The sequence below is a fragment of the Scylla paramamosain genome, chromosome 44, assembly GCF_035594125.1.
Source record: "Scylla paramamosain isolate STU-SP2022 chromosome 44, ASM3559412v1, whole genome shotgun sequence".
NCBI classification, from domain to species: Eukaryota; Metazoa; Arthropoda; class Malacostraca; order Decapoda; family Portunidae; genus Scylla; species Scylla paramamosain.
This window is the reverse complement of record NC_087194.1, coordinates 6498379-6525409: the sequence shown is the minus strand read 5'-3', so window position 1 is coordinate 6525409 and position 27031 is coordinate 6498379. Positions and strand designations below refer to the sequence as shown.

Sequence of the window (27031 nt, the reverse complement as noted above, 5' to 3'; positions counted from 1 at the left end):
AAACATCACTAGCCATTGTCCTCATATCACCACCAAGGATGCACAGTTACCTCATACTGTTAAACTTATTGTTGACATAATGTTGTTGTGGGGGAGGTGCATGTACATAGAATTAGAATCCCTTACCCACTCAAGATACTAGTGTTATTCAGATTTTCTTTGCTGGTGCTGTATATATTGTTACTATTATTAAAAAGGATTGTATGAAATCTTTAAAAGCATCTCTAAGAAAGGAGAGGATAAAAAAAGAATAGATTTTGTAGTTTACACAGTATAGCATTTGGAGGTGGCTGTAGAACTAAAAGAAATGTCTTGGAGTGGTTAAGTGTTAAGCAGAGATGTGCCAGATAACTGAGAAAGGGTTAAGAGGTGCAGGTTTTAATTGTTAAAAGCTTAAATTTATCTTTATCTGAGAGGTGCAGATGAAGAGGTAGTCTGATGGAAGGGATGGATTGGCATGATGAGAAAGAGGTGCATGATTCAGTGCCTGTAAAGTTGTCTCTCTTCTGCTTTGTACTCCCAGTTTACTTGTTAATACACACATACACATAAAAATCTTTTTCTACAATAGTAATGCATTCCAGTGATGAATTGCTTTATATGAAATAAAAGGTATTTTTCTGCAGAGCCTTATTTTCTTTTTGTTTTGCTAAGTGTGCTGCTGTGACCTCTTAACTGCTGTTGTGTTTACTCAGGTGTAATTTACAGGGTTTGAGCTACACTCGTGTGGTCCAATCTCCATATCTACATGTCCAGTGTTTCCTTAAAGTTGTGCACACTCATTGCTGATACTACATCCTCACTTAGCTTGTTCAAACTTCTATATTTCTCTGTGGGAAACTATATTTCTTTATGTTATTCAAGCATCTTCCTTTTCTTAGTTTTTTTTTGCTGTGGCCTTGTGTGTATCTGGTATTTTCTACTTCTTTTAGCATTAGTTTATCAATTTCTTCCACTCTTTCCACAATTTATAAATCAGTATTAAATCTCTCCTTTCTCTTCTTTGTTCTCTTGTTGGCAGGTTCATTTCCTTTAACCTGTCTTCATATGTTAATGAAGACAGGTTAAAGGAAATAAACTGCCAACATTGGTGGTTTGTGTGTGTGTGTGTGTGTGTGTGTGTGTGTGTGTGTGTGTGTGTGTGTGTGTGTGTGTGTGTGTGTGTGTGTGTGTGTGTGTGTGGTCATGCAAATGCACACAATTGTTTTCCTCTCATGAAGATTGATTTCCTTGTGTCTCCAGTCAGTATTCCTACAGCACACACACACACACACACACACACACACACACACACACACACACACACACACACACACACACACACACACACACACACACACACACACACACACACTCACACAGACTAATGTTTTCCTCTCATGAACATTAATTTCCTTGTGTCCCCAGCCAATATTCCTGCAACGAACACTCTACTACATGCGAGGGAGGATGAGTCGGAGCCATAAAAACAGAATGACCTTTAAACTGGATGGCCTCTTGGAAAAGGTACTGACTGATTGCCACTTGACCTTAATGTTAAAGTGTGGTGGTAACTTTTGCCTGTATTCAGAAAACACTTTGCTCTCTCACCACAACTATTTTCAAATGCCACAGAGATGATTAGTCAAGTTCTCAAGAGTGTTTCTCCCATTTATGATGTAAAAGTATCGTTAATCTTTCACTTGAACCATAAAAACATCCTTAAAATGCTTTTCTTTCTCAACTATTTTCAAAGGCCTCAGAGATGATTAGTTGGGTTCTCAAGAGTGCATCCTCCATTGATAATGTAGAAATCTTGTTAATATGTCACTAGAACTGTAAAAACACCATAAAAACTTGTGTAACTTCAACTAGAGCCTTTTGAAAGTAGTATAGGTGTAGTACAGAAGTCTTTCAGAATATGTGCCTTAGTGTGGTAGAGATAGGTGTGATTTTAAGTGTGGTAGAGGGTATAGGTTTAAGTGTAATAAGGATATGATATCAAGTGTGGTGGAGGTACATTTTTAAGTGTGGTGGTGGAGTTGGTCATTTAAGAGTATGTGATTGTTTTGCAGGTTACACAGAAGAGTGAAAGGCAAGGGGAGCGGCCAGCCAGCTACCTCAACATTGCCTTCACCGGCTTTCATGATGACAAATGTAGGTATTGGTGGAGTGAGTTATTGGTAGGAAACACTGCACCACTCAGATCATGTAGTATTTCTGGTTTGGGATGGATAGAGAGGTCTTTGGTGTGTGTGTGTGTGTGTGTGTTTACCTATTTGTATTGTACAGGACATGAGCCAAAGCTCATTTTGTCCTGTCTCCATAACCATATTTATCCAGTTTCTCTTTAAACATATACACTGTTTGCTGCAGTCACCTCTTCCTTAAAATCATTCAGAATTTCAATAGTTCTATACGGGAAGCTGTACTTCTTGATGTTGCTTGAACATCCACTCTTCTTTATTTTCTTCCCTTGCCCCCTCGTCCATCTCTCTCCCTCCTCCATCTGTGGTATTAAGTCATTTCTGTCTATTCTTTCTATATTGTTTACTAAATTGTACATTGATATCAGGTCTCTTTCTCTTCTCTCTTGTAGTGTTGGTAATACCATCTCTTCAAGTATTTCTTCATAGTTTAAGTCTTTCAATTCTGATACCATCCTTGTCACTATCCTCTGTATTCATTCCAGTTTCCGTATATCTTTTTTTTCATCATTTCCTTATCTAAATAATTAAATGCCACATTAATGTTAGTTAACAAGCTGTATGTAAAACTGAATATTTTATTTATGTGCCTTTCAGATGATAGTGTGTCCTGAATCATTACTCCCAAATTTTTTTTTGTTACTTTTCATTTTTATTTCTCCTCCTATTTTGTAATTCCATGAAGGTCTCTTTCTACTTTTCCTGTTTCCAATACATGGCATTTTCTGGCCTTAAATTCTAGTTTCCATCTTTGGCTTTTGCATGTATCTTGTTAATATCCTTTTGTAACTCCTTGCAGTCATTTTCATCCTTTATTATTTTCATTATTTTTGCATTATTAGCAAAAAAGTTCTTATAACTATTTTAGATCCTCTGTCATATTATTTACATATATTTGAAACATTGTGGGTACCCCACTCTGCGCCAACTTGAATTAGTGCTTCTGATTACTGTTCTCATTTCCTTCCCTTGTAAATAATCATTCATCCATCTCAGTGCTGCTCCCTTTAGTCCTTCTCCATTCTTTAGCTTCCACATAAGACTTTTGTGGGGAACTTTATCAAATGCTTTTTTGAGATCCAGGTATACCGCATCAACCCATCCGTCCCTCTCTTGCACTTCATCTATTACTCTCGTATAGAAGCTCAGTAGATTTGTGACACAAGATCTCCCTTTCCTAAATCCTAATGGGGAGTTTTCAGAACTAAACCACTAGATGTCATTGCTGCTCATCTAACTGTAGGAAAGAGAGCTAAAATATTGTTGTAGTAAATCCCAGGTGTGTAAAGATGCATAGAACATTGATCATCATGATACCATTGAAATGACATATCAACTTTTCAATATCTGGTATGGATAATATTGAGAGAATGTGGTCAAATTAACTTTTTTTTTTGTGTGTGATTATTGAGTAAACTGCTAGCATTATCTTACATAAAGCATATTACAAGTATAAAAACTATTGATTTGGACAATGAAAAAATAAAAAATCACTGTACTATATAGTATGACAACCTACTCTGTAACATGGTGATATATGGCACTAGTTTTTTTTTTGTGGGGATTTTAGCATCCCTCTCATAAAGCAAGCGACAAGGCAAAGTAATTGAGAACCAAAACGAACATCTCAGGCGATCCTGCTGCTGCTGTAGTGTCCAGCTACCGTAATCCATTGCTTAGGGCGTAGTGGAGATGGGCACCGCACCAACATTCAACTTCTTGTCCAACAACGTGTTTCTTAAGTTCAACCAGCGTGGCTGAGTCAGTGTTTGTTTTGGTTAGAGATACAGCATTACTATTGCCAGGACACTCAAGTTGCCATTTTTTTATTAAAATTGCCATTTCCATAAACTAGGAAGGAGATCTATGTAATCTGGACTTTTGACTGTCACAGACATGTTGCCTTTATGTTTACTGTCGTCTAGATTAAGATGTTTCCAATCAAGAGTCTATTTATCTGGAAATCTTAAGATGACCAAATAAATCTAAATGCCGATTCACTAGAAAATCAACTTACATACATTTGTTCATGAAAAGAGTTTGATTTTACTTGTGATACTACTTAGAAGGGATTACGTAGAAAAATATATTATATAAGCCCATTGCATCTTCATGTAAATAGAATAACACTGTAGGTATATCTGATATTGCTTGTATGTGAGAGAAGAGTTTGTGTCTGTGCTGCCACCTGGTGACAAACACTAGTTCTGAAAACTCCTCATTGCTTTTTTTGTAATTTTTTTTTTATGTTCTAAATATCGCACCCATCTGTCTTTAATTTCTCTTTCACAAAGCTTGCTTACAATGCTCGTTAATGACACTAGTCTGTAATTTAATGGTTCCATTTTATTTCTTCCATGTGTGTGTGTGTGTGTGTATGTGTGTGTTGGATGCATTTGATAGATTTAATATGGAACCTTGGTTCCCAAACAATTAATTCCTGAATGCTGTTTGGAAACTGAAACTATTTTCCCCATAGGTATCAATGTAAAATGGATTAATCCGTTCCTGGACACCAATCCACCCTGTCTTAGCAGCTTATGGCAAATGCACCCACTTGTACTTACTGCCAAAATGAAGGTGATCTTGCTGCTGAGAAATGCTTCTTGGAAAATGCAGTTGTGTAGTAGTGATGGCATTGTGGGTCATCAAGAAAACCACAGATAGCTTGTGATTATTCCTGAGCGCTGAAAATTTTTTGTTTACATTGAGGCTCTTCAATGGAGTCACATTTAACTTATTTCAAAGATTGAATTACAGTAAACACCCAGTTTTCCATGGTTCAGTTATTGCTGGTTCACTTTTATATGTTTTTTTCATTAGAACCTAACTATCTTTAAAATGCAGGAAATCCCACTTTATCACAAAAAAATGGCTATTATATTTGATAAAATTCAAGATAAATCATGGCTTGGCTGTTGAACCCTAGTTTTATTTTGTGAAACTGCAAATTACGGCATATGTATAAATTATTGAATGTTTGGTTTATTTTATGAATATCCCAGGTCTTAAAACACAGGAGAGTTGGCTGACACACAGTCAGCCATATATTTGAGAGAAGAATTGTGGCTGTGTGACAGCCAGTGAGTGACCTTGATGCAATGCTCTCTCTCTCTCTCTCTCTCTCTCTCTCTCTCTCTCTCTCTCTCTCTCTCTCTCTCTCTCTCTCTCTCTCTCTCTCTCTCTCTCTCTCTCTCTCTCTCTCTCTCTCTCTCTCTCTGTCTCTCTGTCTGTCTCTCTCTCTCTCTCTCTCTCTCTCTCTCTCTCTCTCTCTCTCTCTCTCTCTCTCTCTCTCTCTCTCTCTCTCTCTCTCTCTCTCTCTCTCTCTCTCTCTCTCTCTCTCTCTCTCCATCCCCCCATATATGTTCATTATATCTTGCTGCACAGCTACTTCATCATCTTCATCTCATCTATCATTAGTGAGTACCTGATTTTTCTTATTAATACAGACAATAAATAGGCATCTTAGGGTTAGTGTCAATATAATGCAGATTTTAGCACTTTACAGGTGTATTTGGAATATAACATGAAAAACTGGGGGTTCATTCTTCTGTTTTACCCACTGTGTTTCTCCTTCAAATACATAAAAATTGAAAGAAATATTTACAGAAACTATGAATTAGTATTAAACGGCAACTTTTGCTTTGTCTTTTAGTATCTGAAATCAAGTAAATTTGTTCAAGAACCAAATTATGGTACAAGAACCAAAGCAATTATGACTTGAAAATTTTGTTCAAAAACTGATTCATTTGAAAAAGGAGGAGTTCGGTAAGAGAGGTTCCACCGTAATGTGTTAGTTTGTATTTTATATAGTTTATGTCTATGTGTTGCAGGTTTGTGTTTTAAGTAACTGTTTTCCTTGCGTTTGTATTACTAGATTGTGTTTTAAATTATTGTGTCTTGCTGTGTTTTTAATTTGTCTATAGCTGGAATTTATGATAGACTACAGTTTTGTTTTATACATCGCATTTTGCACTTCATGTATTTTCTGTTTTGTATTTTTATATCATTACTTAACAGTGTGGTTAAAAAATTTTCCATCTGTCTGTGTGTACCTTGTGGTGGCCCAGGGAAAGCACCACACTCTTGTACACACACATAATTTATACTCTTGTCCATGTCAGCCTCTAGAGGAAAAGGATAGTTGTGTCCTTCTTTATTTTTTTTCTTATGAACAGACAAGACAAAACACTGAATAAATAAAGGATAAACTAACCCGTTCAAGCATCATTATATATAGAGCAGTCATGAATAAATGTATAAAGGTGTGTTTTTTTGAGTATATGAACACAAGGAAAGCCGCAAGAGGTCAACAGGCCTACATGTATAAAATGTGCACTTTTCTGTCTACCTGTGTGTGTGTGTTGGGGGAAAACTGAAGGTTAGGATGGATGAGTGAATGCTGTGTGGGGCTGCAAGTTTGAGGAGTTAGAATCCTTAGATGCTTAACGTTATTATCAGACTGTTAGGTTAGGTTAGAAGGATCACCTATGGATATGCATATATATTCCCCTCTTGTGATGATAGTAATAATCCATGATTTATTTAACTAGGGTAACAGGTTTAAACTGAATACGTGTCTGGATTTGTACATTTTAAAGTGTCAGGAGTGATACTAAAGACTTGCCTTAACTTATATTAAATATTGTTAAAATCCTGGTAGGAATATGCACATATACAATTACTGGCATGATGTGTACATTTGAAAATTTAAGGAACCATACTAGAAACTTGCTTTAACATGTATTGCAGTAAATTTTATTAAAAACCCTGTTAAGAATGCAAACCTATACACTTACTGATATGTTGGCACAATTTGTACATTTTAAATTTTCAGCAAATCTTATTAAAAATCCTTTAAAGAATGCATTCATATACACTTACTGATATGTTGGCATCACTTGTACATTTTGAAGTTCCAGGAACCATACTAAAAACTTGTCTTAACTTGCATTACAGTCTTTGGCTGTTTCTGTAGAGTGAGGGATTGGTGCCATGTACGAGTCTCCTCCAATTGTTTCTGTCCCTTGCATCTTCCTCCATGACTCCCATCTTTATTGATATGTTGGCACAATTGTCTTCCTACAGTGGAGGGAGTATCAGGGGATGTGGCGCGAGTGGAAACCTTCATCGTGAAAATGTGCCACAAGAAGCGCAAGGAATCCTCAGCTCCTCTCATGCAGGTACTGGTTTCTTTCCTCTCCTGTGAACAGACTTGAGTACAACTTAATTCAACTGAATTTGAAATTGTGGCATTCTCGCACTTCGGAGGCTCTAGTGGAAGTTACTGGATTTTCAAGGATGTTTTCATGATTTAACAGGCTCTAGTGGAAATTATTGGAGTTTTCAACTTTGTTTCCATGATTCTAGTGATAGTTTACCTACCTCCAATGGAAGTTATTGGAGTTTTCAAGGGTGTTTTCATGATTCCAGTGAAAGTTTAACAGTCTACAGTGGAAATTACTCGGTTTTCAAGTGTGTTTTCATCATTTTAATGCAAGTTTTACATTCTCCAGTGGAAATTATTGGAACTTTCAAGGGTATTTTCATTATGTTAGTGATAGATGAACTGGCTCTAGTGGAGGTTATTGGTGTTTTCAGGATTGTGGTGATTATTTAATAGGTTCTAGGAAAAGTTATTGGAGTTTTCAAATGTTTTCATAATTCTAGTGAGAGTCTACCAGGCTCTAGTGGAAGTTACTGGGTTTTCAATGGTGTTTTATTAAATTTAAGGATTTTTAACAAAGAATGTATGCAATTACCACAAAAGAACTGATAAACTGTAAGCATCACTGCTTGCCCAAAGACCAGAGCTTTGATATTCAATTTACAACCATGGAAAATATTAAAAAGTCGTAAATTGTCATGCATGGTAACTCACATGCCCTGAATGCTCAGGTTTTAGGTCAGTGAGAGTAACTTTAAGACACAGTGGGGAGAGACATCTCTCCCATGCTCTCCTGCCTGTTTCTGCTTCACTGTGAGCTTCCCATTTCATCACATTGAATTCTCCTTACATTATAATGGGTCCAGGCAAGCTTAACAATGAGGGAAAGTGTGTTGTGATGGTATTTGTTTGAGAGAGGCTCAGTATTTGTGAGACAATAAGGAAGACAGGAAGATCAGAGGGGGCTGTCTCATGGGTGGCAAAGATGAAGGCAAAGGTCTCAGGATATTTCTCTAATTTTGATCATTCTCTCTCTCTCTCTCTCTCTCTCTCTCTCTCTCTCTCTCTCTCTCTCTCTCTCTCTCTCTCTCTCTCTCTCTCTCTCTCTCTCTCTCTCTCTCTCTCTCTCTCTCTCTCTCTCTCTCTCTCTTGGCCTAAGCACCTATATAAAAGAATAACACACTTTATCTTGATCTTGATGCTATAGGTGGCTTGGGATTGCTCATGAGCCAGGCTTTTGGAATGGCAACTTTGTAGAAGAAAAACAAACAAAATAAGCAGAAAATGAACAGTATGCTCCATGCTAATTGTCCCTACCTTTAGCACACTACTTTCACTCCTGGAACTCCTTCACTGCCTCAGACATCCTCTCATTTGTCTCTCCATACATTCCCAGCAGCAACACCATCTATTCCCTTCCTGTCTTCTCCATACTTTCATTGCTATTATGCCCTAACTCAGTCAATCGCTCATATCATCTCTCCTGTCTTCCTCCCCTTCCCTCAGGTATCCGTGGGAACGCAGGATGTCTCAATAAACCCAGTAGAGAGCAGTGGTGGTGGCGGTGGTGGTCGCTGTTACCCAACCATCAGTATCCCAACCCATAGCTTCACCTGGAGCAATGGACATCAGGTCAAGTCTTACGTCATGGTGTTCCGAGTCACACTTGTGCACGACCAGGAGAATGGTGAGTGCGTGTGTGTGTGTTGTGGTGTTGGTGTGTGTCTGTGTGTTGTCATGTTGCTAGGAGAACAGTGGGCATGTGTTTGTGTGTGTGTGTGTGTGTGTGTGTGTGTGTGTTTTGTTGTGTTGCCAGGAGAACAGTGAACATGTGTGTGTGTGTGTGTGTGTGTGTGTGTGTGTGTGTGTGTGTGTGTGTGTGTGTGTGTGTTGTTGTTGTTGTTGTTGTTGTTGTTGTTGTTGTTGTTGTTGTTGTTGTTGTTGTTGTTTTGCCAGAACAGTGAGCATATGTGTGTGTGTGTGTGTGTTTTGCTTTTGTATTGCCAGGAGAACAGTGAGGGTTAGTGTGGTGTGTGTCCGTGTGTGTGTTGTTGTGTTCTTGTTTTGCCAGTAGAATGATGAGTGTTAGGACTGTATTCCACCAACCAGTTCCTTTTTTTGTCTTCAACCAATATGTTTCTTCCTCCTCCTCAACTTATATGTTTCCTCCTCCTTTCCTCCTCCTCCTCCTCCTCCTCCTCCTCCTCCTCCTCCTCCTCCTCCTCCTCCTCCTCCTCCTCCTCCTCCTGCATCTCCACTACTTTCAAAAGGCTCTAATTGAAGTAGCATGGATTTTTAAGGATGTTTTTGCAGGTCTAGTGACAGATTAATGATATTTTTACATTGTGAATCAGACAAACATTCTTGAGAACCCACCTTAATCATCTCTTTGGCCTTTGAGAACAGTCGTGATGAGAGAGCAGAGCATTTCTCAGTACGAGTGTCTGTGTTACAGTGTCTTTCTTTTATGGGAGAGACAATTCACGGGTCTCTTTATTTATTTATTTATTTATTTACTTATCTATTTATATTTTTTGTTAATTTTTTTTGTCTCTCCATGAATTATTTTTTCCTGGCCCTTCCTCCCCCTGCCACTAGTAACCCCTGGCTGGCCCTTCCTCTCCTGCCACTAATACCTCTGTCTGGCCCTTCCTCCCCTGCCACTAATACCCCTGCCTGGTCCTTCCTCCCTTGCCACTGACTCACTGTACACTCCTGTCCCCCATACAGCTGGGGAGCCCCTCATGAAGCGCCGTCGAGTTAGCCGCAGTTCATCACAGGACGCACAGGATGCAAATATAGCCAACAACACTGCCAACACCCCCAATAACAATAACAACAACAACAATAACAACAATAACAACAACAACAACACCACGGCCACTCAGAATGGGGATGCTTCAAACGGCGGTGTTGGGTCTACTTACTGTGGCGAGCTGGTGATGTTTGACCGCCATGGGCGTTCCCTGTTGACGCCTGGACACTATGAGCTGGTGCTGGAGCTGCAGGCAGGATCAGACGGTGACAGTCTTCCTCTCTGCCGCTCTAGCCCAAAGAAGGTGGCTGGCTGGGAGACAATCAGCACTTTGAAACTGGATGGTATTTTCAACCACATTCCAGTGCTTAAGTTCACTCTCAACTGGACCAATGAGACATCTAGTCCAGCACCAGAACGCCCTCGTCTCCAGCCACTCAAGCCCCTAGACGTGGTGTTGGCTAATAGCACCTCCACCAAACCCAGGCCTCAGGGTATGTATAGGCTACTCTTGCTGGAGCATTGGTTCTCTTCTGATTATTATTATTATTATTATTATTATTATTATTATTATTATTTGGTTATTTTATCCATACACTTTCCAGCTGCATTATGGGATACTTCTCAAAATGCATAGAAATAAGAAATGAAAAGTTGAAATTTTCCTATAAAGCATTGAAGAACAGAAAAGAGGATATGAGTAATGGCTACAAATAAAATAAAATACATCACAGTTAAAGGTGAAAAAGGAGAAAAATATTTATAACATAAAAGATAAAATAAGACAAAGATTGAAAATTAAAAAAAATAAGAACTATAAGGTAAAAAATCAGTAAGAATAAGTTGAAATTAGACTGTTCTAGATACCATACCCTTGCTGGTGTGTTGGCTCTAAGTACCATTCCCTTGCTGGTGTGTTGGTTGGCTCTAAGTACCATTCCCTTGCTGGTGTGTTGGTTGGCTCTAAGTACCATTCCCTTGCTGGTGTGTTGGTTGGCTCTAGGTACCATTCCCTTGCTGGTGTGTTGGCTCTAAGTACCATTCCCTTGCTGGTGTGTTGGCTCTAGGTACCATTCCCTTGCTGGTGTGTTGGTTGGCTCTAAGTACCATTCCCTTGCTGGTGTGTTGGCTCTAGGTACCATTCCCTTGCTGGTGTGTTGGCTCTAGGTACCATTCCCTTGCTGGTGTGTTGGTTGGCTCTAAGTACCATTCCCTTGCTGGTGTGTTGGCTCTAGGTACCATTCCCTTGCTGGTGTGTTGGTTGGCTCTAAGTACCATTCCCTTGCTGGTGTGTTGGCTCTAGGTACCATTCCCTTGCTGGTGTGTTGGCTCTAAGTACCATTCCCTTGCTGGTGTGTTGGCTCTAAGTACCATTCCTTTGCTGGTGTGTTGGCTCTAGGTACCATTCCCTTGCTGGTGTGTTGGCTCTAAGTACCATTCCCTTGCTGGTGTGTTGGCTCTAAGTACCATTCCTTTGCTGGTGTGTTGGCTCTAGGTACCATTCCCTTGCTGGTGTGTTGGCTCTAGGTACCATTCCCTTGCTGGTGTGTTGGTTGGCTCTAAGTACCATTCCCTTGCTGGTGTGTTGGCTCTAGGTACAATGCCCTAGGTAGTGGTGTCATGGTAGTGGTTGCAGTGAATTTTATGTCTAAATCAAAATGATGTTTGGAAGACTAAGCTGCAGTGTGTTAAGAGGTTCATGGTGACTAAGAATTAATGGTTTGATGGGTGGAGGTAGTAGTCTGATATTAATTGTCTTGTATGTAACATTGCATACAGTATGATATGACTTGTTTGGCCAGCTGTGCATGTAGAGTGTTGCCTTTCTTGTCTAAACTTTCATAATTAAGATTCAGATATTGATTTGTATTTCTTGGCGTGTTTCTATATTACTTGTTTTCCTGGTTCCTTGTTGTTCATATTCAGCACTTCCTTCTTTTCTCAACACTTCCTCATGTCTTCTCACTCCTTCCTATAATGTTTTTGTTTTATCAGTCCCCCATTCCTCTTTTATCTTGAATCTTCAGTGCCTTCTTGCATCACATGCCCTCTCTGTAGCCCTGTCCCTTTCTGACATTTCCCTCTTGCTCTTTGCTTCACACACCCTCTGTAACCCTGTCCCTTTCTTGTAGCTCTCTCTTAACTTCCTGCTTCACCATACCTTTCTGTGGCTGTCTGCCTTTCTTATACTTCCCTCCTGCTTCTTGCTTCACACCTGCTCTGCAGCCCTGTTCCTTTCTTACAGTTCCCTCTAATTTCTTGCATCACACACCCTCTCTGTAGCCCTGTCCTTTGCTTTCAGTTCTGTCTAACTTCTTGATTCACCATCCTTCTCTGCAGCTGTCTGCCTTTCTTACATTACCCTCTTGCTTCTTGCTTCACACACCCTCTCTGTAACCTTCTTCCTTTCTTATAGTTCCTCTATATAGCCTTCTCCCTTTCTTACAGTTCTCTCTAGCTAGTTTATCCTTCATCTGTCATACATCCTACAGGAGTGGCCAGCCCTGAGGCACCCCAGCTCGTGCTCTACCAGTTTGTGTACAATAACAACAGCCGCCAGCAGACAGAAGCACGTCGGGACTTTCACTGCCCCTGGTGCTCTCTCAACTGCATGGCTCTCTACTCTCTACTGAAACATCTCAAGTTATGCCATGCTCGGTTCTCCTTCACCTATGTTGTAAGTGTGCCCATGTTGTGTTACTTAGGAACAGGAAGAACATAGGAAAATAAGAGAAACTGCAAGAAGCCATCAGGACCTACATGTGGCAGCTCCTGTTGTTGTGTGCAGCAAGATAAAGTGATATAAGATTAAGAAAGTAGTAAGAATGAATGAGAAAAGAATAATGAAAGAGAGAGAGAGAGAGAGAGAGAGAGAGAGAGAGAGAGAGAGATTGAGGGTGAGACTTGGATATGCCCTGGACACAGAGCTACCCAGCCTGAAGCTTCTAGAATAATATTTTTCTGCACAATCACTCATATTCCCCATGTAAATTTCCTTACTTCCCCCTTATCCATTCAATTTGAATCTCATTCAGTATTTAATAGAAGAGTTGCTCTTGGCAGTAAAGTAATCAATATTCATCTAGCCCCCCTAGTTTGATCATCAGAATTTTCAGTTGTAATGTGTCTTATTCATGTAAAGACAGTATGGGGAGCAGAGTGTGGGTGGGTGTACGTATGTATGCGTGTCACCCAACCGCCTTCCTTGTATCCCACCCTCATTGTAGCAGAGTGGAAGAGTGTGGCACACTTTCCCACAGTCAGTCACTACCCAGCACTTAGACAGAGCAGACATATTGAGAAAAGCACTAATTCTGACAGAGACTGAGGCAGGATAAGAGTAGTCAGGTCAGCTGCCTTAAGGGGATAAGTAAGTCTGCCAGAGAAAGTAGTTTTGTATAACACACTCCAGACCCAGGGAAGTGACTCCTCCGCTGCATGTGTGTGCAGGCCAAGGTCTTGCACAGTGAGTGGTGAATGACTCTTCTGTGTGTTGTGGGCACTTGTTTGTAGTCGTTTCCCATGTCTCTTGTTAGTGAGCTTGTTTTGTGTTAAATGCTACTGTTGGCTGATGCTGTTCAGCTGCAGAGGACTTAAGTAATTTGCTGTGTAGTGAACTTTACTCTCTCCTCAGGTCCTGACAAGGCCTGCTGTCCAGGAGACAGTAAACAACACTACTCGGCTTGAGGTTATAACACACTGTTGGACAGTGGGAGGACTTGTTACTGAGGGTGGTTGTCCAGCAAGGTGTTATACCTCAACCATTTATGTGTTATTGCTTGTTATAATTGTTTATTCCTAGACGTGGTTGTCAATACCTTCACAGCAGTGGGAGTTAATTGTTGTTAGAGTATTTTCCTTCCTGTAGTTGGGTAAAACAGACTGGTGACCTCAATTAATGTGACCTGGCATTATGACTGTTGTGAAAAGGGTGCAGGAGTCACAAGGGACCCTGTACACTTGTATTTGAGCCCTGCATTGAGTCTACATAGGAGGTGGTTCAGGGAAGCTGGTTCAGATGCAGCAGCTTTGTGAAGGGGCTGAGAATTGTATTCGTAACACCTACCTATTTCCACCTCTTATCTCCCTATCTGTAAATTTGTGTAATCTTTAAAGCTTCCTAATGACTTGACACTAACAACCTGATTACTGAGTCCATTCCATTCATCCACTACTCTATTTGAGAACCAGTTCCTTCATATCTCCTATTTAAATCTTTTTCAAGCTTGAACCCAATATTTCTTGTTCCATCCTTATTACTGACAAAATTTTGCTTACATCACCCTTGTTGTTGGCTGTTTACCACTTAAAGACCTTTGTGTTACTCCTATGTCTCCTGCTCTAGTTGTGTTGTGAGCGTGGAGATATTTGGCCATTAGGCCAAGTATGTTTGTCATTTTGTTTGGTCATAGTAAAGGCAAGCTTGTGTTTTTTGGAAACTATTTGCTAGTTTTGAATGTTTTGTTGAAGGAACTATGGCAAATCTAGCAGTACTTGGTACTCGGAGTGTTGGCTGTACCTGTCCTGCATTACTGTTACATTGACAGTCGACAGGCACGTGACATTCTCCCTTTCTCACTCAAATTGTAATCTTTTGCCTTGATTATTCCAAAATTATAAGTTGTTGAATATGACTGCATGGTTTTTTGATTGGCTTTTGATTTGATGATGGAACAACATCATTGTATATCTTTTGGTACATTTAGCCATGCATCATTGTCTACCTAGTATCCTAGACACATGTATCCCCCAGCCGCACCCTGCTGGCCATGGTCAAGTCAGGTTACTCAGAGGTTTGAGGTGGTAACAGTGTAGACAGGTTGCTTGTGGCTGCCAAATGTTGTTAATACAATGCCGTGTTTAGTCCACTAAGGTGAGCCAGTAACTGTTTCGCATCATATGTTAAAAGATCCAACACCATATTTAGTCTGCTAAAACACCCAGCAATGAGGAAAAAACAATGCCAAATGATTGCTTGTAAGTCACTGTGTTTAGTCCACTAAGGCAAGGTTTTCACAAGTGATGTCTTTCCTTGTCTCTCTTTTTTAATTCACAAAATAACAGCTGCTTAAGATATATACATGTGATACATTGAATGAATGGCAATATTAGATATTATTAGAAATTATGAAGTTGTTGAATAAAAATTTATAATAGTATATCCAGAGAAAGTGGTGATACATAGAAAATGTTACAGGCAATGACTATACTAGCTGCTACAAGATACAGCCAGCACTTCTACTACCAAGTTAGTCTGGATGCAATATATGTAGTTGTGAAATGAGGAACAGTAATTACTACTACTACTACTACTACTGCTTCCACCATGACAACTACTACTACTGCTACTACTACTACTACTGCTGCTGCTGCTGCTGCTGCTGCTGCTGCTGCTGCTGCTGCTACTGCTATTACTACTACTGCTGCTACTACTACTACTGCTACTACTACTACTACTACTACTACTACTACTACTACTACTACTACTACTACTACTACTACTACTACTACTACTACTATGCCCACTCAAGCCACTTTCCTTCCACAGCCACATCCCAAGGGCGCAAGAATTGACGTCTCCCTCAATGAATGCTATGATGGGTCCTACGCCGGCAACCCTCAGGACCTTGTGGCGCTCCCTGCAGGGTTCGCATTCTCTCGGTCAGGTCCCACACGCCGCACACCCACCACTTCTGTTCTGGTGTGTCGCCCAAAACGTCCCAAACCTTCCCTCTCTGAGTTTCTGGAGCAGGATGATGATTTTGACTTGCCTCGCTCCTACATTTTGGGTCATAACAGGTATGTGAGGGATGGGTGCTGTTTTTATAGAGAGAGGCACTGGCAATTGGTAACAAAATAAAAAAAATAATAAAAGGGCCAACCGAGGTGCCAGTCCCTAAAGAAGAGCCCTTAAAAGGTTTAGTCAAATTTAGATAAGTGTCTTGAGACTTCCCACTTGAAAAATTCAAATCATAGTAAAGAAGGAAATACAGAAGCAGGCAGGGAATTTCAGAGTTTACCAGTGAAAGGGATAAAAGATTGTGAATGCTGGTTTACTCTTGCATTAAGCTGGAGGACAGAAGAGGGATGAGAGAAAGTAGAAAGTCTTATGCAGTGAATATGCAGGAGGGGAGGCATGCAGTTAGCAAGATCAGAAGAGCAGTAAGCATGAAAATAGTGATAGAAGATAGCAAGAGATACAACATTGCTTTGAAGAAAGAGAGGCTGAAGACATTCAATTAAATGAGAGGGGTTGATAAGACAAAATGCTTTTTGATTCCACCCTGTATAGAAGAATGGTGTGTGTGTTTGTAAATGTGTGGTATGGGAATGCTCTCTGAAGTGTTCTGGTGTCTCATTATCTCAGCTGCTTTTTTAACAGTCTTCAAAAGCTACAAGGCTTTATCAAGGGTATTTTCATGGTTCTGGTGATAGTTTTATAGGCTGTATTGGTTGTTGTATTGGCAAGTTACTGAGGTTTACAAGGGTGTTTTCATAGCTATGGTGATAGTTTTACAGGATCTACTGGGGTTTTCAAGGGTTTTCATGCATCTAGTATAGTTTTACAAGGTCTGGTGCAATTGTTTGGGTTTTCAAGTGTATTTTCATAATTCTGGTGATGATTTGACAGGCTCTAGTGGAAGTTGTCATTTTTTCTAAGGGTGTTATCATGATTCCAGACATAATTTAAGACTTGTGGAAACTGTTGTCAGGTTTTCAATGGTGTTTTCATGATGCTAGTGATATTTAACAGGCTCTTTTAGAAGTTGTAGAGGTTTTCAGCAATTTTTTTTTTTTTTCTCAGTAATGTGCCTCTGAACCTGTTTCTTTGTAATTTCTCTCTCTCTCTCTCTCTCTCTCTCTCTCTCTCTCTCTCTCTCTCTCTCTCTCTCTCTCTCTCTCTCTCTCTCTCTCTCTCTCTCTCTCTCTCTCTCTCTCTCTTGCTTTCTCTCTCCTTTTAATCTAACTTTGCCATTTAAATTGTTATTTCTAGTTGTTTCCAGATTATTCACCTTAGAGATCTTGTGCACATCGTCCTTGTTATATCCCACTTGACACTTAAAGAATGTAAAAACATAAGAAAATAAGGGAAGATTCAAGAAACTATCAGACTTACACGTTGATAGTTCCCATATGAAACATATCTACCTATTACCACCTGTCATCACCATCCATAGGTAAATTTATCTTTCTTCTTTTAAAGCTTTTCTATAAGTAAATTTGTCTAATCTTTTAAAAGCTCATAAGTAACTTAGTACTAACAGCCTGATTACTGAGTCCATTCCATTCATCCACCATTCAATTTGAGGACCAGTTCCTTCCCATATTATTTTTTTAATCTAACCTTTTCAAGCTTGAACCCATTATTTCTTGTTCTATCCTGACTACTGACCCTGGATATTTTGCTTATGTCATCCTTGTTATATATCCTATCCCACATAAAGAACTTATCTGACCTAAATCAGATACTTTACTGACTTTTTTGTAGGAGGGACACCAGCCAGGGGCAACAAAAATCCACTAAAAAAAAAAAGGACCACTGAGATGCCGGTCACCAAATAGGGTTCAAAGTGGTAGTCAAAAATTGAAGGATGTCTTGAAACCTCCCTCTTGAAGGAGTTCAAGTCATAGCAAGGTGGAAATACAAAAGCAGGCAGGGAGTCCCAGAGTTTACCAGAGAAAGGGATGAATGATTGAGAATACTGGTTAACTCTTGCATTAGAGAGGTGGACGGAATAGAGGTGAGAGAAAGAAGAAACTCTTGTGCAGTGAGGCTGCAGGAGGAAGGAAGGCATGCAGTTAGCAAGATCAGAAGACCAGTTAGCATGAAAATAGCAGTAGAAGATAGCAAGAGATACAACATTGCAGCAATGAGAGAGAGGCTGAAGACAGTCAGTTAGAGGAGAATAGTTGATGAGGCAAAAAGCTTTTGATTTCACCCTGTCTAGAAGAGTGGTATGAGTGGAACTGACCCAGACATGTGAAGCATACTCCATACATGGACGGATAAGGCCCCTGTACAGAGTTAGCAGCTGGAAGGGTGAGAAAAACTGGCAGAGACATTTCAGAATGCCTAACTTCATAGAAGCTGCTTTTAGCTAGAGATGAGATATGAAGTTTCCAGTTTAGATTATAAGTAAAGGACAGACCAAGGATGTTTAGTGTAGAAGGGGACAGTTGAGTGTCACTGAAGAGGGGATAGTTGTCTGGAAGGTTGTGTCGAGTTGATAGATGGAGGAATTGAGTTTTTGATGCATTTAACAATACTAAGTTTGCTCTGCCCCAGTCAGAAATTTTAGAGAGAGATCAGAAGTTCGGTATTCTGTGGCTTTCCTACATGAACTGTTTACTTCCTGAAGGGTTGATGTCTATAAAAAGATGTCAAAAGTGCAGGGTGGTATCATCAGTGTAGGAGTGAATAGGACAAGAAGTTTGGTTTAGAAGATCATTGATGAACATTAGGAAGAGAGTGGATGACAGGACAGAACCCTGAGGAACACCACTGTTAATAGATTTAGAACAGTGACCGTGTACCACAGCTGCAATAGAATGGTCAGAAAGGAAACTTGAGATGAAGTTACAGAGAGAAGGATAGAAGCCTTAGGAGGGGAGTTTGGAAATCAAAGCTTTGTGCATGACTCTATCAAAAGCTTTTGAATCTCTAAAGGAAGATGACCAAGACTCAGTAAGGAAGGCCGGAAGATCATCTTGACAGAACTCATACTGGTAATCAGATAGAAGGTTGTGAAGTGATAGATAATTAAGAATCTTCCTGTTGAGGGTAGATAAAAAAACTTTAGATAGGTAGGAAATTAAAGCAATAGGACGTTAGTTTGGGGGATTAGAACGGTCACCGTTTTTAGGAAAGGATTGAATGTAGGCAAACTTCCAGCAAGAAGGAAAGATAGATGTTGACAGACAGAGCTGAAAGAGTTTAAGTAGGCAAGGTGCAAGCACAGAGTTGCAATTTCAGAGAGCAATAGGAGGGACCCCATCAGGTCCATAAGCATTCTGAGGGTTTAAGCCAGCAAGGGCATGGAAAACATCACTTTGAAGGATTTTAATAGGTAGCATGAGGTAGTCAGAGGGTGGAGGAGAGGGTGGAACAAGCCCTGAATTGTCCAAGGTAGAATTCTTAGCAAAGGTTTGAGCAAAGAGTTTGGCTTTAGAGATAGGTGTGATAGCAGTGGTTCCATCTTGTTGAAATATAGGAGGGAAAGAAGCTAAGTTATTGGAGGTGTTTTTTGGCTAGATGCCAGAAGTCATGAGGGGAGTTAAATCTTGAAAGATTTTGACACTTTCTATTAATGAAGGAGTCTTTGGTTAGTTGGAGAACAGACTTGGCATGGTTCTGGGCGGAAATATAAAGTGAATGAGATTCTGGTGATGGAAGGCTTAAGTACCTTTTGTGGACCACCTCTCTATCATGTATAGCATGAGAATAAGCTGTGTTAAACCAAGGTTTGGAAGGTTTAGGTCAAGAAAAAGAGGAATGTACACCTCCATGCCAGACACCAGAGGTGGCGAACCTCTGTTATGCGCTTGGCACACAGAGACAGGTCTCTGACACAGGGGCAGTAGTCATTCCAAGAAAAATCAGCTAAATACCTCCTCAGGTCTCCCCAACTAACAGAGGCAAAATGCCAGAGACATCTCCACTTGGGGGATCCTCAGGAGGGATTGGAGCAATAGGACAAGATACAGATATGAGATTGTGATTGGAGGAGCCCAATGGAGAAGATAGGATAACAGCATAAGCAGAAAGATAAGAAGTTAGGAAAAGGTCAAGAATGTTGGGTGTATCTCCAAGACGGTCAGGAATACAAGTAGGGTGTTGCACCAATTGCTCTAGGTCGTGGAGGATAGCAAAGTTAAAGGCTAGTTCACCAGGATGGTCAGTGAAGGGAGAGGAAAACCAAAGCTGGTGGTGAACATTGAAGTCTCCAGGAATAGAGATCTCCACAAAAGGGAAGTCAGAATGTGCTCTGCTTTGGAAGTTAAGTAGTTAATTAGCTTTGTTATTGACTACATGGGGTCCTCAAATTATGATAGAGTTCCATTCCTACACCACGTTGTAAATAATTTTTTGGCATGGGTCGGAACCAGCCTAAGTAAACATCTGCAGAATGCCCCCCACCTATGCTAATGCTATAGTACTGTAAAGTCCAATATCTAGGACGTATAATGACCGTACCTGTAAAAAAACACATGGGAGACATGCAATAAATAAAAAATAATAAATAATAAAATGAATCAGCAGTAAAAGAAATCAGCAAAGGAGTATGTACATTGACAACCATTGCCAGCATCATAACCACAAAACAGTAGAAGTCATGACCATTACAAACAAAGGACTCCCTGTACAAGCAAAAACCTTAAGGCCCTTGTGCACGTCATCCTTGTTATATCCCTTGTGACATTAGAGCACCGGCCTTTCTTCCTTGTGCAGGTTGTACCACCACACCATGACCTGTCTACCCATTCAGCCCCATGAACTGGACGAGGACAGCGAAGGGGAGCACGACTCGGAGTGGGTGCGGCAGAAGACACAGATGATGATAGATGAGTTCTCGGATGTGAATGAAGGAGAGAAAGAGGTGATGAAGATGTGGAATCTACATGTCATGAAGTACAAGTGAGTTCCTATCCCTTTTTCTCTTATTTTTGTGTTCTTGCAGAGGACTGCTTTTGTTGGTCATGGCAAAGATGTTCTAACTGCATGTTGTAAAGTACACCTCTTTCTTTTTGTTGTTCTTTGTGTTTTTGTGGGGGATTCCATTTGTTGGTCACAGCAAAGTTGTTCTTCTTCTACCTGTTGTGAAGTATGTCTTTTGTAGTACATTTCTTTCTTTGTTGTTGTGTTGTTGTGGTCATGGCAAAGATATTCAAACTACATGATATGAAGTACATTCTCTCTCTCTCTCTCTCTCTCTCTCTCTCTCTCTCTCTCTCTCTCTCTCTCTCTCTCTCTCTCTCTCTCTCTCTCTCTCTCTCTCTCTCTCTCTCTCTCTCTCTCTCTCTCTTATTTTTGGGTTTTTGTAGAGGACTGCATTTGCTGGCCATGGCAAAGATGTCTAACTACAGTCTACATGTTTTGAAGTACATCTCTTTCTTGTAGTACATCACTTTCTCTCTCTACTGTTTCTGTGTTTGTATGGTGGTGACAGAGCTAAGAGTGTGAATGGTGTGTGTATGAGTGTGTGGTGCTTTGTCTGGAACACCTTCTGTGGGATTGCCAGCCTGGTATATAGATAGATGGATGTATTGGGATGCTCTACTATAGGAGTATCAGGATACCTGTGGGACTAAGTGGATTTCTGGTTTGGTAATCTCTACTTTTTTTTTAGGAGTGGCTTTCTCTCTCTCTCTCTCTCTCTCTCTCTCTCTCTCTCTCTCTCTCTCTCTCTCTCTCTCTCTCTCTCTCTCTCTCTCTCTCTCTCTCTCTCTCTCTCTCTCTCTCTCTCTCTCTCTCTCTCTCTCTCTCTCTCTCTCTCTCTCTCTCTCTCTCTCTCTCTCTCTCTCTCTCTCTTGGTTTTGTCTCTTTGACTGGGTTTCTTCATGCTTAAAATAGGTTAATATTATAGGGAAAATACCTAATAGTGATAGGGTTAAAGAAACATAGATTTATGAAAAGGGTATGAATGATGGAGAAAGCTGTCCAAGCTGTGTGACTGATCCCTGTAAAGTGAGGGCATGAGTACTGTCTTTTCTCCAATGGGAGCAAGGGACTAAAAGAGTGGTGTGAATGTGTATGAATGTAAAAGTTGTGAGCCTTGTTTTGGCTACCCACCTTTTTGTAGGAGACAGGCTTGGTATACGTATGTATGTATGCATATTGGCAGATCAGTATAGGCATGTGTGTTTCAAGGACTGCCTTGTGTTCCTGTTACATTTATCAAGTAACAGCTGTGTCCTTAGTTTTTCTGGCAGTTTGTACTGCAGCATTCCTTATGTTTCTGTGATGATTTCAAAATAACATTCATATCCTTAGTTTTGCTAGTGGTTTGATACAGCTTCCCTTGTGTCCCTGTGACAGTTTGTAATTAACAGCTATTTGTGTCCTACCTCAGTTTCGTAGGCGACAGTCAGATCCCCCTGGCGTGCAGCATGTTCCTGGAGACTCATGGAGCAGAACTGCTGCGCAAGAACCTATACCGCAACTTTGTTCTGCACATGATCTCCCTTCACGACTTTGGCCTCATCGGAACTGGTGTGGTATACCGCTGTGTGCTGCAGCTGCAAGGAATGTAAGGCCCTGCTGTCATGCTGTTTTGTTGTAGTATGATGTAGTGAGGAAGAGGTGGTGTGGTGTGATGTGGAAGAGGTACTGTGTTGTTGTGGCAGTGTGGTGTAGTGTAGTGTGGTGTTGGGTGGTGGAAGAGGTGGTGTGGTGTGGAAGAGATGGTGTGATGCAGTGCCACAGGGATCAGTTTTAGGGCCATTATTGTTTTTAATATATATTAATGACTTGGATAGTGGGATTAGTAGTGATGTTAGTAAATTTGTGAATGACATGAAAATAAGTAGATCAATTAGGTCAGATTCGGATGCCATCGCCTTGCTGGCAGATTTGGACAGGATGAACGAATGGACAGAGAGATGGCAAATGTAGTTTAATATTAACAAATGCAAAGTACTTAGCATAGGTAGAAGAAACCCACACAGTAGGTACACAATAAACAATGAAGCTCTGGGAAGTTTAGGGAACAAAAAAGATTTAGGACTTATAGCTATCTCAGATCTCTGTCTAAGAAAACAAATCAGGTATTAGGATTAATTTTTACGAGTGTTAAAAGTAGAAATCTATAAGTAATATTTAAGTTGTATTTGGTGCTAGTCAGATCTCATCTAGACCATACTGTGCAGTTTTGGTCCCCATATTACAAGAAGGATATAGGTCTATTAGAACCAGTACGAAGGAGAATGACTAAAATGATACTGGAGATGAGGGGCATTCCTTACAAAACAAAACTGAAGCTATTAGTTTACATTCCTCTGAGAGACTTAGGTTAAGAAGGGACCTGATAGAAGTCTTTAAGTGATATTGGGGTTATAACAAAAGGGATGTAAGCAAAATTCTCAGGATCAGTATATGATAGAACAAGAAATAATGGGTTTAAGCTTGAAAAATTTGAATTCAGAAAAGAGATAGGAATTGGTTCTCAAATACAGTGGTAGACGAATGGAATGGACTCAGCAATCAGGTTATTAGTGCTGAGTCATAAGGGAGCTTTAAAAGAAGATTAGACAAATTTATGGATGGAGGTGATAGGTGGAAATAGGTATGATTCATACAGGGACTGCCACGTGTAGGCCTGATGGCATCTTGCAGCTTCCCTTATTTTCTTATGTTCTTATGGTGTGGTGGTGTGTGGAGTGAAAGAGGCAGTGGTATTGTGGTTGTGAAAGTGGTTATATAGAGTGAAAGGGAAGAGTTAGTGTGAAAGGAGGATGTCCAGTGAAGTAGTGAGAAAGAGAGAGAGAGAGAGAGAGAGAGAGAGAGAGAGAGAGAGAGAGAGTCATTATCCACCCACATCACATAGCCTCAGGTTGAATAAGAGTGAAGAGAGTGAGATATCCACTTACATACGAGTTGAGTAAGGCTGAATAGGTACTGATTGAATAAAAGTGGAGTAACACATCCATCCACATTACTTAGCAGGGCTGCCTTCCACCCCACAGGATGCAGGATCCTTCCATACAGAAGCAGTTGGCGGCAGGCTGGGAAGAGCAGAGGAGGTCGGCTAAGAAAGTCTTCCCAGCTCACTCTGGCCGAAGCAGCTTGACTGCAGGGGGAGGCAGGGGAGGACCAGCATCAGTTAAACAGGAGTCTTCTCACACCTCCACCTGCTCCTCCCCATCTTCTGCCTCCTCCTCCTCAACCTCTTTGACAACCAATAGTGCCTGGTTGTCTGAGAGTAAAGGTTCTCCCAGCAAAAGCAAGTGAGAGGATTTTTGTTTGATTAATGCATCCGGCTGCTACTACTACACTGCTGCTGATGCTATTGCTACTGCTTTGAAATTCTTGCTGTTCTGTTTGTTATGGTAGTTAGTGTGTTACTCCCCTGTTGGGCTGGATTAAGTTGTGTTCAGTTCAGTTGTATGTTAAAATTTTGGGTTTCATGACTGTACTGACTGGTGTTTCCTTTCCTTTGTGCTTGTTACTCTTTCACTTCCCTTTTGCATCTTCCTTGGTTCATACATTGCAGCTTTCATATCGTAATATTTATATCAGTTATTTATCTGCCTTGCTGTTGTTTCTTTTTACATATGGTTGTTGGAGTTTCCATGTGTCTGGTAGCATGTCGGAGTCTCAGGGTCAGACTACTGCTGGTGATGACTCTGTAGAAACACCACCAGTGTCCCTCTGTCTGCAGGTGTGTGTGAGTGTGTGTGTGTGTGTGTGTGTGTGTGTGTGTGTGTGTGTGTGTGTGTGTGTGTGTGTGTGTGTGTTGTGCTGCTCCTACCTGCCAGCACACCACACCTACACACCTTTCATTGCTGTTTTGTTCCTCCTTGTGCTGTTTGGTTGGTTGCTGAAGAATAATGCACTTGCTACATCAGTGCTGCACTCACATTCACTCTCACACACATGCATGCATATTTTTTTATTCTTCATCTTTAAAAGTCTCCCAATCATCATTTTATTCTTCATCTTTAAAAGTCTCCCAATCATCATTTTCTTTAGTGTCCTTACTTTCTCTGATGATTTACCATTCTCATGCGTTCCTCCACACTATGTCACCTGCTCATCTTTGGTCTTCCTGCTGGTCATTCTGTTACCTCCAAAAGATGACACTCCTCTGAGCTCTGAGTTTATAGTCCTCTTTGTTCCCATCATCTTTCACTGTGTCTGAGAATTAATCTCTTCCTGCCTCTCTTTTTAAGTGTAGTTTTATCATGTAATACTCAATGCTTGCATATATTGTACTTAAATTTCACATGCTCATACACACTTTCACTTAATGGTAAATGCACAAATACACACACACACACACACACACACACTCTGACCCATATACACATCCCTTGGCTTGGCTTTCATTTCTCCTCTTAGTGCCAAAGTAAGATTCAGAGAGTGCCATGGCTTGCTATAACTGCTTACCCTCTTGACTGGCATTGCTTGATGGGGTATGTCACTGCTCTGTGGGATCTGTCACTGCATGTACAGGGGGGTTTCTTAAGTTAGGACAGTTTCATTCCTACGCCACATTGTAAGCTGATTTTTAGCGTCAGTCAGAACCAGCCTAAATAAGCACTTACAGTATGTCACTCACCTATGCTAATACTGTGGTACTGGAAAGTCATAATGTAGGGTACGAAAACATAAATACTTTACCTGAAAAAAATAAATAAATAAAATAAAATAGGAAAAGAAAAAAAGAAAAAAAGAACTTGGGAAGACATAGTAATTAAAAAAGTAATTAAATAAATCAGTAACTAAAAAAAATCAGCAAAGAAGAATGTACAGGGACAAGCACTGCCAGTATCGTAATTACCAAATGGTGGAAGTCTAGACTTTTATAAACCAAGGACTCCCTATATATGTGAAGCATCCCATTGCAAGGGGTACATTATGCACAGAGCCTTAAGTTAAAAGAGAGGCAGGAAGAGATTAATTCTCAGACACAGTGAAAGATGATGGGAACAAAGAGGACTATAAACTCAGAGCTCAGAGGAGTGTCATTTTTTGGAGGTAACAGAATTGGTTTGGCCATGTGCTAAGATTGCAGAAAGTGAGGCAACTAATAGAGTGTGTGTGTGTGTGTGTGTGTAAGAGAAAATACAGTGAAATGAGGATAGAGTGGTGGTGAGAGTGTGTGTGTGTGTGTGTGTAAGAGAAAGTACCGGTGACAGGAACAAATGATAGTGAGAGTGTGTAAAAGAAAGTACAGTGAAAGTGAAATGAGAGAGAACAACAGTAAGTATGAGTGTGAGCAAAAGAAATGAAATGAGAGGAAAGAATGATAGTGAGAGTGAGTGTGTGTAAGAGAACAGTGAAAGGAGGATACAGTGCTTCAATATGTGAGAGGATGGGGACAGAAATAAATGAAGACTTACTACACCCATCCCCTTTAGAAAGCTCTCTTAAACAAACATCAGATATAGGTGAATAGATTGATAGATAGGTTAATTGGGTGTTTTCTCTTAAGATTCCTTCATAATCTGTGTTGAATTACCTGTAAGTGTTAAGAAAGAAAGCAAATACTGGTTATGTTACTGGATCAAGAGTATCATCACCTTGCATTCTTTATTTAACTTTAGTCTTAACTTCTCTATTCCAGTGTTCTTTGACCTTTTCAAAGTCCATTCACCCTTCTGAGGGCTTTTCAGAAATTCACATACCTTAACACCTTGGACAGTTAATCCTCTCACGGTCCAGCAAGTTTCGTTAGTTTTCTTTCCAATACCTCTTCTGTTGGCAGGCATTTGTGGCCTCTCTGTGCTCCTCACAAAACTCTGATTTAGAAGCAGTTTTCTTTCCTTTGAGACTCATAAGTATTATATATCACTAGATTCATGAGGAAATTATCTTTATGATGATCACTTAAAAATTCACTAAAAGTAATTTCACTAATTTTTTCACTCAAAAATAAATACAAAAAAGAAAAAAAATTCAATCTTGTTGCTCAGAACTTTCCTGTGAGGATTCTGTGCACTACACATCACCTAAACTGTCTTTTATAGCTTTACAATGGTACTGTTGTCATTGTGATGTCAGTTAGATCTCAAGAACATAAAGAGAAACTGAAATCAGCATTCGTTTCGGATTATGTGCAGACAACCTGAGTTGCAGGCTAAAACTGACAAATTATTTAACAGTTTGCCTATTCTGGGGAGCATCAATGATCCCAGTTCATTACTTTTGTGAAACTTATGCTCATCTTTCACTTACCAAACACTGACACACTTAATGACACT

At 40.2% G+C, this 27031-nt stretch overlaps 1 protein-coding gene across 4 annotated transcripts in view; it reads left to right on the top strand.

The window, feature by feature from the left end:
* LOC135094093 (polycomb protein suz12-A-like) overlaps positions 1-27031 on the top strand; it is a 38030-nt gene that overhangs the window by 4419 nt on the left and 6580 nt on the right. For 2 of the 4 annotated variants that reach the window (XM_063993876.1, XM_063993877.1), the window contains exons 3-12: positions 1408-1506; positions 2055-2136; positions 7275-7369; positions 8860-9040; positions 10084-10602; positions 12601-12785; positions 15657-15907; positions 20559-20744; positions 22180-22356; positions 23792-24048. In XM_063993876.1, the coding sequence (XP_063849946.1) occupies positions 1408-1506; positions 2055-2136; positions 7275-7369; positions 8860-9040; positions 10084-10602; positions 12601-12785; positions 15657-15907; positions 20559-20744; positions 22180-22356; positions 23792-24048 (2032 nt within the window). Of the gene's footprint in view, positions 1-1407; positions 1507-2054; positions 2137-7274; positions 7370-8859; positions 9041-10083; positions 10603-12600; positions 12786-15656; positions 15908-20558; positions 20745-22179; positions 22357-23791; positions 24053-27031 lie in introns of all 4 variants that reach the window. The other 2 variants (XM_063993878.1, XM_063993875.1) reach the window with 1 other exon arrangement.